The sequence below is a fragment of the Malus domestica genome, chromosome 09 (assembly GCF_042453785.1).
Source record: "Malus domestica chromosome 09, GDT2T_hap1".
Lineage (NCBI taxonomy): Eukaryota > Viridiplantae > Streptophyta > Magnoliopsida > Rosales > Rosaceae > Malus > Malus domestica.
In genome coordinates, this window is record NC_091669.1 from 1,519,095 (window position 1) to 1,536,083 (window position 16,989).

Genomic DNA, 16,989 nt, shown 5'->3' on the forward strand with positions numbered 1-16,989 from the left:
AAGCAACAAAATTGAGATTTTTATTAAACAATCACATGAGCTTAGAAAATACCACATCAACATTTTGCAAGCAGTCTCATAAGAAATCCCAATCAAGATAAAACCATTCAACAGTTTATTAGATTTCTCCTTTCATATAAGAGCATGGTTCGGAGGATTATTTAATTGACGTTATAACATCTTTATTCAAAGAAAAAATGAAAAAGAAAATAGGGCATCCCTAAGGTATAGGCCACAGCCACTGTTGCCACTGTTGCCACTGCTCCAACCACGGCAGCAGCTTAACAGCTCCCCTATCAAGCTTAACAGCTTCCCTAAGGCATCCTTCCTGGCATCGTTCTCACTATTCTCAATCTGATTGCCCTTTTCTTGTGGCTTATCCTCGATTTCATCAACTTCATCAGAAGATGCTCCGATTTGGCCCCTGTAAGGAATGAAATTGAATTCCGTGTTCAGCTATTTAAATATTCAACTCTTAAGTTTTGTCAATAGCAATTGAGTAAGAATAGGTATGATCAAGCTTAATAAACAAATCACAACCACATTACAAATCAAAAACATATACAGGGTAATGCAGTTATATCCAATTCTTTTGTGCTTTCTCCACAAAAGTTCTTCCATGTTAATGTAACTCTATATCAATTAATCTATCATACAAGACTATACATAATCAGCAATTGAAAACTATGACAACACAAGCTTCCGTCCAGTGAAAATTTTATCCAAAGATAGGCAAAACCAAAAACGTACAAACCTCCACAGACGTTCTATAATCTTTCCCTTCCCAATATGCTCATCAAGCAATTCCGGCACATCATCAGGAGTGACGTCGCCATACCTGCAATTAATAATACATAGTATTCAAATTCCATCGATCCCAATACAACAAAATTTTAAATTGTTATGATCTGAATATTACCAATGGCCCGTTATGCTTCCATTTGAACCTGGGCTATAGATAATCAAATTTCCATCGTGGCCTCCAGTGTGAAAGCAAGCATCAGTAAATACCTGATTCGTCAATCCTCGTAGCTCAGCCTCCTCTTTAAACTTATAAATGAGAACACGTGCACTATCACCAATCCATTCCTCTCGACTACCTTGTGCACATACAAATACATGGGAGCCAGTCAACGACTCTTGCACTCCGGAAGCCCATGGCTTGTCATTCACAAGGACATCATCAACAAAGCTGTCCACATTCGACTCTTTCAAGCCCCTTTGATCAACAAACAAAAATATCAGAATCACAAAAAAGGATTTACATGCAAGAAAATTAGTCGTAAACTGAGCCATTAAATTCAATTTCTATAACTAATTTCAGAAACTAACACATATCTAATTATCTATTTGGTTCAGTAAATTCAGCATAATCCCGTAACCAAATGAGAAGTCGAAACAAAAATTACTTTAGTCTGAGGTAGGAAAATAAATTGCGCTCATGTTGGTTATGGAATGGGCCCTCGATTATGAATTAACTACGGTTTGCCATTGTGTGTGTTTGTGTGGGCGGTGCTTAACAGCTGGGTTGGGCTGCTGCATTTGGGCCCATGGTGCAGCTCTCACGCGTTTTGGGCTGGGTTTCACCGAAAGATCAAATGACTCTTTTGCCCTTTTCAGTCCTAATCCAACGGCCACCATTTGGGGCGTTTGTGTTCTGCAATTCGGTTGCTTTCGATCTCGTCAAGGAGATCGAGCAGAGAGGCGGAGGGTGACATCAAGTTTTGGGTTTGCACATTGAGAGACAAGAGGGTTTATGGGAAGGGTAGGAGCTAGAGAAAGGGGGGGTTCTGTTCGCTGACGTTGGTTGCGGAGAGAGAGAGAGATGGGCAAAAGTATGGGGGTAGGGTTGAGGGGAACGGGTACAGAGAGAAAGAGTGAGGAAGGGACATATGAGCTAGAGGTATGGGTTGATTTGTCAGGGTCGACCTGTAAACGGTCGGGTTATTGGATTTGGGTCGGGTTCAATTTGACCCGTTAAGTTAACGGATCATCCGTTTCATCGGTTAACACCCGTTAACAATTATTATTATTATTTTTTTCATAAAGTTTATTTTTTATTGTTAAGACTTTACTGAAATTACTTAAACATTCTCAACTAACGGGTGCTAATGAGTCTAACGGGTTGACCCAAAGTGACCCGTTATTTAACGGGTTGTTAACCAATTCACCAGTTAACCCCGACCCATTAATTTTCCACCAAAATACTAATATTAACTGATCGGGTTAACATGCCAGGTGCAAAATGCCAGGTCTAGTCAGGGGCTGCTGCATCCTTCCTATTCACAAGGTAACAAATAATTTTCCATTCATTCTTTACTGTTGGTTGTGAATTTACTGTTCGGGAAAGGAGGCTACAAATGATTTATGCATACCTTTGTAGCCTTTAGGTGTGTGTTTGCTAGCTAGCTGGGTCGTGGGTGAGTCTTGATTGTTTTGGTTCTGTCATCTTCGACTCTTATGTCTTCCCTTTTTCTGAATTTTCTTTATTTCTCATCCTTTAAACTTTGTATTTTTTTTTTATGTGTGATGCAGATAGATGAACATGTTCAAAGGGGAATCATGAACCACAGATCACTGCATCCGAATATCGTTTTGTTCCAAGAGGTCAGTGATCATAAACTATTTTCATTTTGTATTTTAAGAATGAATTTGGCAAGTTCTGTTTGAATTTTGTATAAGTATCTGCTGAGGGTGGGTGGATGAAGACAGAACATGCTAAATTTGGCCTTTGGTGTGCTTAAACTGGTACGGGGGATGGTTAGAACTTTGAGACCGGGATGCAGTAGGACTAAGAGAAATGCCCTACCCACCGGGGCAATTGTTGTCAAAATAACTCTGCTAAAAATATGAGCTTTCCGGCACTTTGTTTTTAGAGTGGCTTATTTGGGATAATTGATAAAGAGATTTGTGTTTAAGACTTGAGAGTAGTGCGGTGTCTTTCTTGCTGGTTCTGCTCACACCACCTCATCTAGAGAGTAGTGAGGTTTGTGATGGAGTACACGGCTGGGTGAGAACTCTTCGAGAGAATATGCAGTGCTGGCAGATTTAGTGAGGATGAGATAAAGTGGTTTCAAATGCAGAGAACATTTCATTGGAAATGATTTTAGTGTAGAGTCTCAAATATGGGATCTGTGAATGTCCCCTGAAATGGAATCCATCTCGATTTTCGTTTAGTTTCAGATAAGGAAAGTTAGGTCTGAAGCATTTTGGAATATGAATGGAAATTATGGAATCCATGTAGTCCAACGAGTTCTTGAAGTTTGGAATATCTTTGAGTTTGTGGCAGTCGTCCAGTCTCAAGAGTGTCATTTTCGACATCTCTGAAAAGTCGGGCATTATTTCCAGTGCAGTGCAGTGCAGTGCTTTGCTATCAGTTCAAGCAAACTGTTTGGCAAATCTAGGATTGCCTGAAGGTTTGTGCAATGATTTAGCTTTAAAACCTGAAGCTGAGAAAGGCCACTGAGAATGGGCAGCCTACTAAAACCATTCCCACCTAGATCTAAAAATGTTAAAGAAGATAGACTCCCAATTATTTCGAGAACGGCACCATCTGTTATATTGCAGTCGTTGAGATTTAATCTCTTAATCATCTTCAGTTGTGCTAAAAAATGGTAACTCCCACACAAACCCTTAGAGCCACTGAGGTCCAATTCCTCGAGATGTGGGAGTTTTGAAAAGTCTGGTAATTCAGTCAGGTTATGGCAGTCTCTAAGAATGAGATACTTCAACTTCTTAGGCAACTGTTACTCAAAAAGAGAAAACAATAATAAAAATCCAAATAAATAAAAGAGAGAATGCATGACGATGACTGATGTTGATATTTACAAGGCATTGATAATTATATCGTACCAAGTCAGAATCCTCCCAAACTCGTATGATCTTGCTGTTCCACAGTTCCATATAAACTAGGTTTCGTTGATCAAAATCTGCTGGTATGGCTTCAAGAGGAAATCCGTTCGAACACAAAAATCTTAACTCCTTGGAAAGATGTTTGTAGCTTCCCGTCAGCTTTACATTTTCCAGCATGAGAAATTTCAGACGCCACATCTTCTTAAACACTTCCGTACTGAAGCTTCGCTCGTCATCAGGATGTTCTAGCAAAGCTAATTGTAGTCCTTCAACTGCTTCTGTTCCCTGTTAGAGATATAAAAAAAAAAAAAACAAGAAAAGGATAATATTTACACGAAGCAGAGCTGTGAATTGGATGAATGAACTACTAGAAGGGTAGGATACACAACATAATTATGTATTTTCTCTTTCAATTTACAGTGGATGAAAGCCTTTTCTTTCTTCTTTTTCTTCAAATATACTATGTATGGCATACATTATATATATGCGGATATACGTATATACTTCTCTTTCTTCACATGTACTTAACATAACATCTTTTTATTGCAAAAGTACTTACAGATTCGTTTCTTAACACGTTTTTTGCATCTTCACTATGCCACAATTGACTACGTTTTCCCAATTCCGTAGGAGATTTTGCCCGCACAATTTCTCTTCCCATATCTCGAACCAAATCATGCATCCTCAAAATTTTGTCTTCATCAATATATAAGAGACCTCGATTGCAGAGTGTGGTAATTTCTGCTTCTACAGAAAAATGACTACAACTATCCAATACTGGCATGACTATATTTATATACCATCCAATAAAGACACAAGATATGTCAAGGAACACACCCTTCACATGATCATCAATTAGCCCATCGTATCTTAATTTAAGCGTTTCATTAATTTCTCCTCCATTTGGAAGCTTCTGGTCATTAATTTGTTCAGCTTCATCAGAAGATGCTCCCATTTGGCCCCTACAAGGAATGAAATTGAATTTCGTGTTCACCTATTTAAAGATTCAACTCTAAGTTTCGTCAATAGCAATTGAGTAAGAACATGTATGATCAAGCTTATAAACAAATCACAACATTACAAATCAGAAACATGTATGGGGTAATGTAGTTATATCCAATTATTTTGTGCTTTCTCCACAAAAGCTCCTCCATGTTAATGTAACTCTATATCAATTAATCTATCATACAAGACCAGACATAATCAGCAATTAAAAAATATGACAACACAAGCTTTCGTCCAGTGAAATTTTCATCCAAAGACAGTAGGCAAAACCAAAAACAAACAAACCTCCAATGTCGTTTTATAATATCTCCCTTCCCAATATGCTAATCAAACAATTTCGGCACGTCATCAAGATTGACCAAGGGATAACTGCAATTAATAATACATAATATTCAATCTCCTTCATCGATCCCAATACGATAAATTTTAAATTGTTATCATCCGGATATTACCATTGGAATGAATCTTTGCGGTAGATAGTGGGATTTCGAGCACAAATGTGGCCTCCAATGTGAAGGCAAGCAGTAACAAATACCTCATTCGTCAATCCTCGCAACTCAGCCTCCTCTTTAAACTTATCAATGAGAACACGTGCAGGATCACGATTCCATTCATTTCGTGTCATATGTGCGAATATAAATAGATGGCGGCCAATCAACGGCTCTTGCACTCCGGAAGCCCATGGTTTGTGATTCACAAGGACATCATCAACAAAGCTGTCCACATCCGACTCTTTCAAGCCCCTTTGATCAACAAACAAAAACAACCTCAGAATCACAATAAGGGATTTAAAGGCAATGAATTAGTCGTAAACTGAGCCATTCAATTCAATTTCTAGAACTAATTTCAGAAGCTAAAACATATCTAATTATCTATTTAGTTCAGTACATTCAGCACAATCTCGTAATAAAAAAGAATTTAAAACAGAAATTACTTCAGTCTAAACTAGGAAAGTAATTGCACTGCTCATGTTGGTTATGGAATGGGGCCCTCGACAATGGCGGAGCCACACAGAGGCCAGTGATGGCCCAGGCCTACCCTGATAATTCATTTATGTATGTACTCTCTGCAAGATTTTACAAAAATGAGCATGCGGCTCATTGGCTACTGGGATTTTGCAATTCCAAAAAGCCGCCTTCCAAGCGGTCTAGCAATTTTTTTAGATTTTTTTTTAAACTGAAAGGAAAAAAGGGTTCTTATAATTTGCCTTATTTTTTACCATATTAAAACTAAGTCTTATTTTTTAATATATAAAAAAACATACTCTCTTTTTTGGCTAGTTGATATAAAAAAAAGGTCTATACACTATAGAGCAAAATCTAATTTTAAGTCGTGATTTTAAATTTTTGTACAACTCTAATGTGTTAATTTTTTTTATCAAGGCTTGTAAACAAGTTTTGTTTTTATGATATATTCATTTCAATACTAGGTTTTTCATACAAAATTTAAAGCTCCACCATTCTTGTTTTATTAAAAATTTTCATGCCAATACAAAAAACAAAACCTTTAATTTTTCTCCCATTAATTATATTTCAAAGGCTAATCTTTCTATGGCTTAAAGGCCCCTCCTAATCTGGTTTTCTGGCTCCGCTACTGGCCCTCGATTATGAATTAATTACGGTTTGCCATTGTGTGTTGGTGTGGGCCGTGCTTAATAGTTGGGTTGGGGTGCTGTAGGCCCAGGGTGTAGCTCTCACGCGTTTTGGGCTGGGTTTCACCGAAAGATCAAATGACTCTTTTGCCCCCTTCAGTCCTAATCCAACGGCCACCATTTGGGGCGTTTGTGTTCTGCAATTCGGTTGGGCGGGGGAGGGGGGAGAGAGGGGGGGTTAGGTTGCTTTCGATCTAGTAAAGGAGATCGTGCAGAGAGGCAGAGGGTGACATCGAGTTTAGGGTTTGCACAGTGAGAGACAAGAGGGTTGATGGGAAAGGTTGGGGGTGGACAGAGGGTTGATGGGAAGGGTTGGGGGTGGACAGAGGGTTGATGGGAAGGGTAGGAGCTAGAGAGGGGGGGGGGGGTGGGGGTGAGGGTGGGTCCTCTCTCCACTGCTTGACGTCATTTGGATCTTCATCCCTTTCATGCTTCCCCAAAACTACCTTTCTGTTTCCTGACTTGAGAAGGGTCAACGTCGTAGAATATTGGACACACTATTTTCCCCTCTTGTTCTTTTAGGCACCTCATGATTTTCGACAGCTCCCTCAGGCACCACCGGGACTCCGCGTACCCCTTCGAGAAGACGAGGAGGGCGATTCTCGATCCTTCGATTTCTTGGTCAAGTTCACTCTGTATGGTTTTCCCCCTTGTGAGCTGGTTATCTATAAAAGTGTTAATTCCGGCATTGCGTAATGCAATGAAGAGGTGGTTTGTAAAGGCGTTGCGGGTGTCTTCGCCTCTAAAGCTCAGGAACACCTCGTACTTCCAGCGGTTTGAGCCAGCTTCACTGGCGGAGCTGCTGGTATCCATTGCAGCCTGTAGAAGTGCAGCTTGGCGTTCAAATAACCAACGTCAAGTCTTTCCCAAGATTCCCAAGTGTTGGTGGCCCTTTTAAATATTTTGCATGGGCCAATGATGTCGATAACACGTGAGTGCTATTCCCCCAAAGTTTAATTTGTATAAATGTTACCATCAAATTTAAATATTTTACCATGCAATTTCCTCTTTTGTAGTTTTTTGAGAAATCTGCCGCCCCCCCCCCCCCCCACTTTGACCAGTTGACGAGATTATTGTATTTTAAGGGTGGTGCGCAGGTCGGTCCAACTGTTGGAGTCACGCTAAAATACGCATTGGAATTTGGAAGTTAGAAAGTAAAAAAAATTATAATATTCAGACGTGAAATTTTAAAAGTGTTCACGAGAGAACAAAAATGAAAACATTTACTCGATTGGGTTAAGGCATGGTCCAATAGAACTTATAGGCTTAAACACCGCAAGTAACCAAATTGGACATGGGTCTTATGACCCATCAGAGCACATTAAATTGTGAAAATTGCACCTGCGCGTTATTCACACGTTAGTGTAGTAACTTCAGAAAGAATAATACTTGAGTACTTATTGAAATTACCGACCCAATGAAATAATTAATAAAAAAGAACCAATCCCAGTGACTACCCAAATTACACGGCGTTAAATCGTTAACCTTTTGGTTTCTAAATTACACGTGCCGCTCACTGAAATGATCAGAGTTTTGACTTTCATTTCTTGAAAGCCAGCTGCACCAATTGGTAATCGATGGATACCAGCAGCTCCGCCCATGGAACCGCCATCGCAGCCTCTTCGTATTCCCCGTGCCGCTCAAACCGCTGGAAGTCCAAGGTGTTCCTGAGCTTTAGAGGCAACGACACACGCACTAACTACACAGACAATCTCTCCATGCGTTACGCTATGCCGGAAGCAACACGTTTATAGACTACCAGCTCAGAAGGGGGGATAATATACAGAGGGAACTTGACCGAAAAATCGAAGGGTCCAGAATCGCCATCGTCGTCTTCTCCAAGGGGTACGCGGAGTCCCAGTGGTGCTTGAGGGAGCTGGCCAAGATCATGAGGTGCCGAGAAGATCAAGAGGGCAAAATAGTCTATCCAATGTTCTATGTCGTTGTGAGGAAACAGAGTGGTGGTTTTGAGGAAGTTCGGAAGCATGCAAGTGATGAAAATCCAAACGAACAATCAGTGGAGAAAGGATCTTAAGGCTTCTTTCCGGCGGACGGGTATAATTCCTTCTTTAACTCCTTCTTTACAATTTTTTGATGCTCAAATTTACTCACTTATAATTCAAGGTTAGAAATCCGGTCGTATATAGCTTAGTTAATCACATGGATCAATCTAATTTACTCAAATCTTCTTTGCTCAGAAAATATGAATCTTGCAGTTGCATGATGAATTTCACTTTTGTATAATTTTGAAATTTAATTGCCAGGCGTGAAGGGTTGTTTATTGAGGAAATTGCTAGGGACATCAGAGGACTACTGATAACAACAGACTTAAAACAAGCCAAGTGCCCAGTTGGAATGGATTTTCTTGTGCAATAGTTGAGTACTGAATGCTTAGATGTTGGAGATTTGCTTGATGTTCAAATAAATGGAATTTGGGGTTTGTGCAGTATAGGTGAAACAATACTTGCGAGAGCTATCTGTAGCAAATATCATCGTTGCTTTGGTGGTCAATGTTTCCTTCAAAAGGTGAGGAGTAAAAAAGAAAAGTATGGTTGCTCTGCAAGAACAACTTCTTCGAGGTGTTTTGAAACGGCTGGACATTAATGTGAGCGGTGTTGCCGAAGGAACCAAAGAGAGAGAGAAAAGATTTGGAAGCATGAAGGTGCTTGTCGTCGTTGATGGCATAGATGATGCTGACCAGTTAGATGAATTGGCGATAAAACAGGAATCGACTATGTTTGTTAAGATTCCAGCCACCCAAATCTGCAGAAGCCTTAAGATCCTTTCTCCACTGCTCGACCTCATTTGGATCTTCATCCCTTTCATGCTTCCAAAATGCATTTCCAAAAATACCACTATTTCCTCACTTGAGAAGGGTCGACGTCGTACAATATTGGATAGACTACTTTCCCCTCTTGATCTTCTTGGCACCTCATGATCTTGGCTAGCCTCTTTGAGAAGACAGACAACAGTATTCCTCGACCCTTTGATTTCTTGGTCAAGTTCACTCTGTGTGTTTTCCCCTCTTCTGAGCTGGTAGTCAATGAGCTTGTGGATTCCAGCATTGTATAATGCAATGGAGAGGTGGTCTGCGAAGGTAGTGTGTGTGTCGTCGCCTCTAAAGCTCAGGAACACCTCGTACTTCCAGTGGTTTGAGTGGCACAGGGAAGACGAAGAGGCTGCGACATCGGTTACATGGGCGGAGCTGATGGTATCCATCGATAATTTGTACTAGTGTTGGGAGAATAGAGGAGTGCAGCAGGCTATGCGGCTTGGCTTTCAGATAGCCAAAGTCAAGTCAAACTTCATCTTCTAAGTATTATAGAGAAACAAAATGCGTGGATTTATATGAATATGCACGCGTATGGCATTGCATATATTTATTACAACATATGGTAACACTTAATTTTTTATGTGTGAAGTAAAATATATGAATTTCTTACATTGCCTTGTTTGTTTGTTTATACATATTGTGAAATTTTTATGGACTTAGTACTATCAGTATTTGTCATTATCTGCTAGACAACACATGATTATGCGTGTCAATCAACGCTTAGGTTAGACTGCATAATATGAATTTGACCATATCATGAACTCATAAAGGAGTGAGAATGAGGATCAACTAGCCCGCTTAGTTTATTTGATTCATTATATTCATGGATTGGATCACGATCGAATGTTAAGATGATACCCATGCTTTTTCTGATTCTACACAAGTTAGTAATTCAAACGACTTCAAAAGGAGTATTTTAGTAAATACGGGAAAATCAAGAATCAACATGACGTATACGTGGCTCCCCATATCGAAGAAAAAAGGGACATTGCACGTACTTATAAGTTATTAAACTCACAAGCAACTGAACAATCAGAGCCAGATGTCAATAACGAGTAATGGGATTGTAATGCTTTCAATATTCAAATCAATTAACAAGCTCATAAGAGGAGTTTAGGTTTAGGGTCCCTCATCAGATGAGTGATGGCTGGTTTAGCTCTGTCTGCAACGTCAATAGTGTCATCATCAGTGCATGTCTTCATCAGGCAGTATTCATGGTATAGTTTGATATCGTCACCAGACTAATATGGCTGGTTTAGCTCTGTCTGCGACGTCATTAGTTTCGATTTCGCGGTCAAGTTCTGTCTTTATATTCACACCACCCCCCCCCCCAACTCCCTTTCTGAGCTGGTAGTCTATAAACATGTTGATTCCGGCATTGCGAAATGCAATATCGAGGTGGTCTAGTGCGTGCGTCGTCACCTCTAAAGCTTAGGAACACTTCGTACTTCCAGCAGTTTGGGCACCACAAGGAAGACGAAGAGGCCGCTGCGGCAGCTAGGCGGAGTTGCTGGTATCCATGCATGCAGCCTGAAGAAGTGCAGATTGGCCTTCAAATAATCAAAGTCTTTTACCAAGATTTCCCAGTGCGGGCGGCATTTTAAAATTTTTAACCCCAATAATTTACGAATTTAAATCGTTTAGTTACAGGCAGGGGCGGATCCACAGTGGGGTCGTCGGGGTCGCACGACCCCTTGGAAAGCATGGAAACAACCTTGAAGCTCCCATACGCGACCTCTTGGAGCTGGGGTCGTCGGGGTCGGAGTCACACGCCAAGTGTTCGACAAAAATCCTGAACGAAGCTCGGCACTGCAGGAAGAGGAAGAAGAAGAAGCAAGCTATTACTATGCCATACGGATATGCTTGAGTTTGCATCCATTGATGAATTCTGCAATACCACATTTGATCCGTCTTTTGTTTCCCTAAGCCGGATGTTGGATGCTATGGCGCTTCTCATTCCTCACCTTAAATGCAATTGTGTGCAGGTGATGAAGAGACCTGGTTGTAATTATAAGACCGCTCGAGTTTGAGGAGGTGAATCCTCAAGGAAAAGTAGAGGATCACAAACAGAGTGGAAAGAAACAGAAACAGAAAAAGAGGAATAAGAGTAACAAGAGTAAAAGCGGTAGTGACAGAATTGTGACAAAGGTGAAGACTAAGCTCAAGAGTTGATTAATACAAAACTGTTTTCGGGTTTTTTTTTTCTTTCCAGTTCCATTCTTTCCATGGCGTAAGCGTCATCAATTTTCTACGTTTTGGAAGATGAAAGAGTTAGAAGAGAAGACAGATCGAGCGGGGATGCTTAATCTATGCGTGCTGGTAGAAATTCAATTGCCATAATTTTTGTATCTTTTAATTCTTTTCTCTTCTCCTGTGTTGCATGCAGTAGTTTGGTAGAAACTGTATCAGCTATGTATTAAAGCCATTTAACTTATCCGACACTGCACCAAACGCCCGACTAATGGAGTTAGTACTATCCGACGACTATTTATCTTATCCGACTGAAATAGTCAGTACAGTCCGAAGTACCAAACGAGGTTAAAAAAAAATTTCGCGCTGCGCGCGCTATGACCCCACAAACATTATTTCCTGGATCCGCCACTGGTTACAGGTATGAAGTTCTGTAATTAATCTTTTAAAATTCGTAGACCTTTCGAGGTCATAATAATAATGATTTCAAATAGAGCTCGGTCTCACAAACGGATAGGCGAAAACCGTTCGTGAAACGGAATTATAATGAGAGAGATGTAAACGATTAAAGTCAAGAACATTTAAGCAATTTTGATCTTCAAATCCCGAAGCCTCCAGCTTTGCTGGAGCAGGAAGGGTGGTGATGAAGCCACGTGTGTGGCTGTGATGGAAAGAAGAGAAGAGAAAGGCGAGAAAGGTGAAGGGGGACTGCCCAATCAGAAAGAAGAGCAGGAGAGACATGAGAGAAGTGTGAGGCACTCAACCCGGACCCCCGTTCCTTGACCCGTTCACACCGCGACCCGAACCGCATCCCGGCTTTTAAATACAGCGCTTTCTTTTCAAAAAAAAAAAAACCTCATTGCACGATATACTTGACAACGCATGATATACAGTAACTGGTAATTCAAATAAACTCCAACTTCCTTAGTAGTAACCAAATTCGATCTGGGTCTTACGATGACCAATCTCAAACATCAATTGTAATGCTTTCAATATTCAAATCAATTAACAAACTCATAAGATGAGTTTAGGTTTAGGGTACCTCATCGTTAGATGAGTGATGGCTGGCTTAACTCTGTCTGCAACGTCAACAATCTCTTTCATCAGTTTATGTCTGATAGTCCTCGTCATCAGTATCGTCGCCATACTCATACGGTACACGCTCATAGTCCACGCCCTTAAACTCTATATATGAAAGATCATATTCTAGAATTCCATCAGACAAATGACATTCTGTGATACCCACTCCAGTTTTCTTCACCTTAATTTGATGATCATCCTCTGCTCCTTTAATTAAAGTCTGCTGTTACAAAAACCACGTTGCCGCCTTCGGATTCAGCTTCTTGTTTGAAAGATGTCCCAGCCAAAGATGACATTCATGGGAGGCAGTTACGGTGGCCACAATTGGCGAAATGACAAAATGAGTTCGCTGGGAATGATTAACAACATGAATGCATAGAGACCCAGTACAGCCGGAGTGGTCCCCGGAATAAACTATGCACACAGCCAACCCTCTTATATTAACAGCAGTCCTTTGCCGCACTTCAAATTTGATAGTTTCATCCTCATTCACGACATAGGTGAACCAGTAAGGAATATCCATTCCAGAGAGAAAAAGCCCGCCTAATGCTCTCGTAATCCAGCCCTTGGACGAGTACAACACCATTGAGGCTGGTGGAGGAGATGCTTGCAGAGATCAGCAGTGGACGATGATCTCGACCAAACTCTTGAGCTTTGGCAACAGCCTGAAAAGTTCTCATTATTCTCAATCCAATTGCCGTTTCCTTGGGGCATCTCCTCGATTTTCTTACTTTCTCCTCCATTTGGAAGCTTCGGGTCATTAATTTTTTCAGCTTCATCACAAGATGCTCCGATTTGGACCCTGTAAGGAATGAAATTGAATTTCCTGTTCAGCTATTTAAAGTTTCGTCAATAGCAATTGAGTAAGAACAAGTATGTTCAAGCTTAATAAACAAATCACAACAACATTACAAATCAGAAACATATACAGGGTAATGCAGTTATATCCAAGTCTTTTGTGCTTTCTCCACAAAAGTTCCTCCATGTTAATGTAACTCTATATCAATAAATCTATCATACAAGACTATAAATAATCAGCAATTGAAAAATATGACAACACAAGCTTCCATCCGGTGAATATTTCATCCAAAACAGTAAGCCAAACCAAAAATGTACAAACCTCCAAAGTCGTTCTATAATCTCTCCCTTCCCAATATGCTGATCAAATTCTGGCACATCATCAGGAGTGACGTAGCCATACCTTCAATTAATAATACATAATATTCAAACTCCTTCATCAATCGCAATACGAAAAAATTTTAAATTGTTATGATCCGGATATTACCAATAGCTTGTTGTACTTCCATCTGAACCTGGGATGTAGATAATCAAGTTTCCATTGTGGCCTCCAGTGTGATAGCAAGCAGTAACAAATACCTGATTCGTCCATCCTCGCAGCTCAGCCTCCTCTTCGAACTTATCAATGAGAACACGCGCACTATCACGATTCCATTCTTCTCGACTACAATGTGCACATACAAATACATGGGAGCCAGTCAACGGATCTTGCACTCGGGAAGCCCATGGTTTGTGATTCACAAGGACATCATCAACAAAGTTGTCCACATCCGACTCTTTCAAGCCCCTTTGATCAACAAACAAAAACAACCTCAGAATCACAAAAAGGGATTTACAAGCAAGGAATTAGTCATAAACTGAGCCATTAAATTCAATTTCTAGAACTAATTTCAGAAGCTAACACGTATCTAATTATCTATTTAGTTCAGTAAATTCATGTTGGTTATGGAATGGGCGCTCGATTATGAATTAATTACGGTTTGCCAGTGTGTGTGTTAGTGTGGGCCGTGCTTAACAGCAGGGTTGGGCTGCTGCATTTGGGCCTCCGCTGACGTTGGTTGCAGAGAGAGAGAGATGGGGAAAAGTATGGGGGTGGGTTATGTCCACTGCTGTGTATTGCCTAATTAGTTATTTACATTTGCTTATTTATCTCTGTAAAGCTTTCATGCTTGGATTTTAAATGTATGGTTCAATTAGAAACCTTTATAATGTTGATGTTATAGAACATTCAACAGATATACAAGACTATTGTGAAACAATTCGTATAACCTCAAATTACAATGCTTAAAAACTAAAAAGTACCGAGTTATGAATAAGACTATTGTGGTATTTTGTTACCTTAAAAGCAGCTGCATACGCTGCTTGTAAATTCGACATGCCTTCGAAAGGTAGCTTGTTATGGATGAGTTCCCACAATACAATTACAAAACTGTAAGCATCCACCTTATGATTGTAATGCTTCTTTTCTCCGTGTCGTAATGTAACTCTGCTGTAAAGCTGCCACCAAATACAAAGGTGGAAAATTAATTTGCTGATATCAAACACACTCACAAGACATATGAGAAAACAAATTTTCAACCTTTGAATGACCAATTTAAAGTACCGTATCTCAGGAGACATCCACCGGTATGTCCCAGTTTCAGCGGTCATCATCTCTGTCAATGACTCTTCTCTTGCTAAGCCAAAGTCCGCAAGTTTGACTGTTTTTTGGTCGGCAGTCAAGATCAAATTCTCTGGGAAAAGGACAGGACAAAAGTGTAAGATTGTGGAACAAACCCTGTTTTCGGAAATAAGCTTCGTCCTAACAATAGTTCCATCCCCAAGCCAAAGAAATGACAGTTATGTGAACTAAAGCAATTCGTTTTGTGTTCCTGAAGTTAATTCTGCTACGGAAGTCTTCAATCATGCTGAATACTAAACTATCAGCTACCTAATGCTAAATAACAATCCTTCGGATTTCCATATTTGAGACATGCTCACAGATAGACTTCACTTTAATCCTTCTTGGTTCTTCTATGTAGGCGTTCCCCCCTTGACTCTCCTAACGTCGAGCTAAGTGACTTCGTTCAAAGGTCAACCTTTCTGTTAAACAAAGAACTAAACAACGTACCAGGTTTCAGGTCACGGTGAATGATACCGTGGGAGTGTAAGCACTCCATAGCACGAGCAATGTCAAGCGCAAACCCAACTGCCACGCATGTGTCCAAGCACCTTGGCCGCATACTGAACAAGTATTTGCGCAAAGTTCCACCTAGAAGAAGCTCAGTCACTATGACCATGACAGGTTCTTTGCAGGCACCAATGAACTGGTAATACAAAGTTAAAAATCCCCCATCAGATATCACAAATACGCCTATTTAGTAATCACAAATACTTATCGAAAACTAGACAACCTTCACTAAGTTCTTGTGTTGCACTTTCGACATCATTGCCACTTCCCTCGCAAACCGCGCTTCTCTCTTGGCAATCTGCTCTGGGGTTTCTCCTCTATGAACAATTTTTACAGCAACATTTTGATTCTTATATCTAGAACAAACAAAACACAACAAACAAACAGATTAAGAACACAACAGAACAGAACATCATCGTTGTAACTCGACACGAAAAACACATATTCGGCATCATAAACACCAGAATTGCACAACACCAAAGCAAGTTTTGATCTTTGATTAGTTCTGCTAAAACCCAACTCAATCTTGCATTTATGTTTAACAAGATCTAAGAGATAATAATAAATTGCTAAACTTGAGAGACCAGAAATTCAGAATCTAAGACAAAACAAACACAGAGGTTGTACTGAGGTTGACTTACTTTCCTTCGTACACTTTGGCATGCGCGCCTTCCCCAATCCTCGGACCAACAAAAAGATGCTTTGGATCGATTAGCCACTTGGCATCCAAATCGAAATCCGCAACTGAATAAACCCCATTACCAGATCCCATAATTTTCCCTCCCTAAACTTCTAAAACAAGAGCAACATACACTGACTAATTAACCAAAACAAAGGGTACCCTTTATTTGTAGGACTACATTTGAAGTAAAGATGGAAGCTTTGGTCTGGATAAAAATGGAAAAAAAGTAATAAAGTAAGGAGACTTATGTATGATTGAAGAGGGAGAAAGATGAAGACTTTCTATTTCTATAATAAAAGGACATGCTTGGTACGGTAGGTTTCGGAAAACAGACCCATCCCCAGGATCACGGTTGAGGATCCTACAAATCTAGGATGTGCCTTTTGTTTGGGGGGCAAAGAATAAAAATCCAGAGGCACCCAACAACAACCCTACAATAGAAAAATGGTCACTGATGAGAGCTCTATCAGTGGGAGTGGATTAGATTTATTATTGAGAATTGGGGAGAGAGAGGAAATGAGTAGAAGAGCAAGCAGATAGAGTTGAGCAAGGCAGAGGAGGATGAAACTGAGAGAATCCAGGTGGAGATTTGGGAACTTGGTGGCGGCGACGGTGGCGGTGGGTGGGTGGGAAGTGAGTTCAGTTGAGATTAATTTATTGGCCTTCTCCGCGTCTGGAATTTTACTGTCTTGTCTTCTGGATCCAGAGATAAACTAGTCTCTGTCAGA

The 16,989-nt window shown here is 40.3% G+C and overlaps 1 protein-coding gene across 2 annotated transcripts; it reads right to left on the reverse strand.

The window, feature by feature from the left end:
* Nucleotides 1-12,618: 12,618 nt before the first annotated feature.
* LOC103411312 (serine/threonine-protein kinase STY13-like) lies at nucleotides 12,619-16,989 on the reverse strand. Of its 2 annotated transcripts, XM_070805302.1 has the most exons (8): nucleotides 16,221-16,989; nucleotides 15,803-15,935; nucleotides 15,520-15,715; nucleotides 15,013-15,142; nucleotides 14,748-14,906; nucleotides 13,897-14,196; nucleotides 13,732-13,812; nucleotides 12,619-13,413 (listed from the first exon to the last, which is right to left on the reverse strand). In XM_070805302.1, the coding sequence occupies exons 1-5, from the start codon at nucleotides 16,349-16,351 to the stop codon at nucleotides 14,831-14,833; spliced, it is 666 nt and encodes a 221-aa protein (XP_070661403.1). In that variant the 5' UTR covers nucleotides 16,352-16,989; the 3' UTR covers nucleotides 12,619-13,413; nucleotides 13,732-13,812; nucleotides 13,897-14,196; nucleotides 14,748-14,830. The 2 variants fall into 2 exon arrangements, with proteins under 2 accessions (XP_070661403.1, XP_028963543.1); XM_029107710.2 differs by lacking the exons at nucleotides 12,619-13,413; nucleotides 13,732-13,812 and having other exon boundaries at nucleotides 14,041-14,196; nucleotides 14,989-15,142; nucleotides 16,221-16,878.

Bases quoted from the DNA above. Each gene is read 5' to 3' on its own strand.
- LOC103411312 (XM_029107710.2), bottom strand. From the start codon at position 16,351: ATGGGATCTGGTAATGGGGTTTATTCAGTTGCGGATTTCGATTTGGAT. The intron at 15,936-16,220 runs GTAAGTCAACCT...TGTTTGTTCTAG, and splicing joins GCCAAAGTGTACGAAGGAAA to ATATAAGAATCAAAATGTTG. The intron at 15,143-15,519 runs GTACGTTGTTTA...TCCTTTTCCCAG, and splicing joins TCACCGTGACCTGAAACCTG to AGAATTTGATCTTGACTGCC.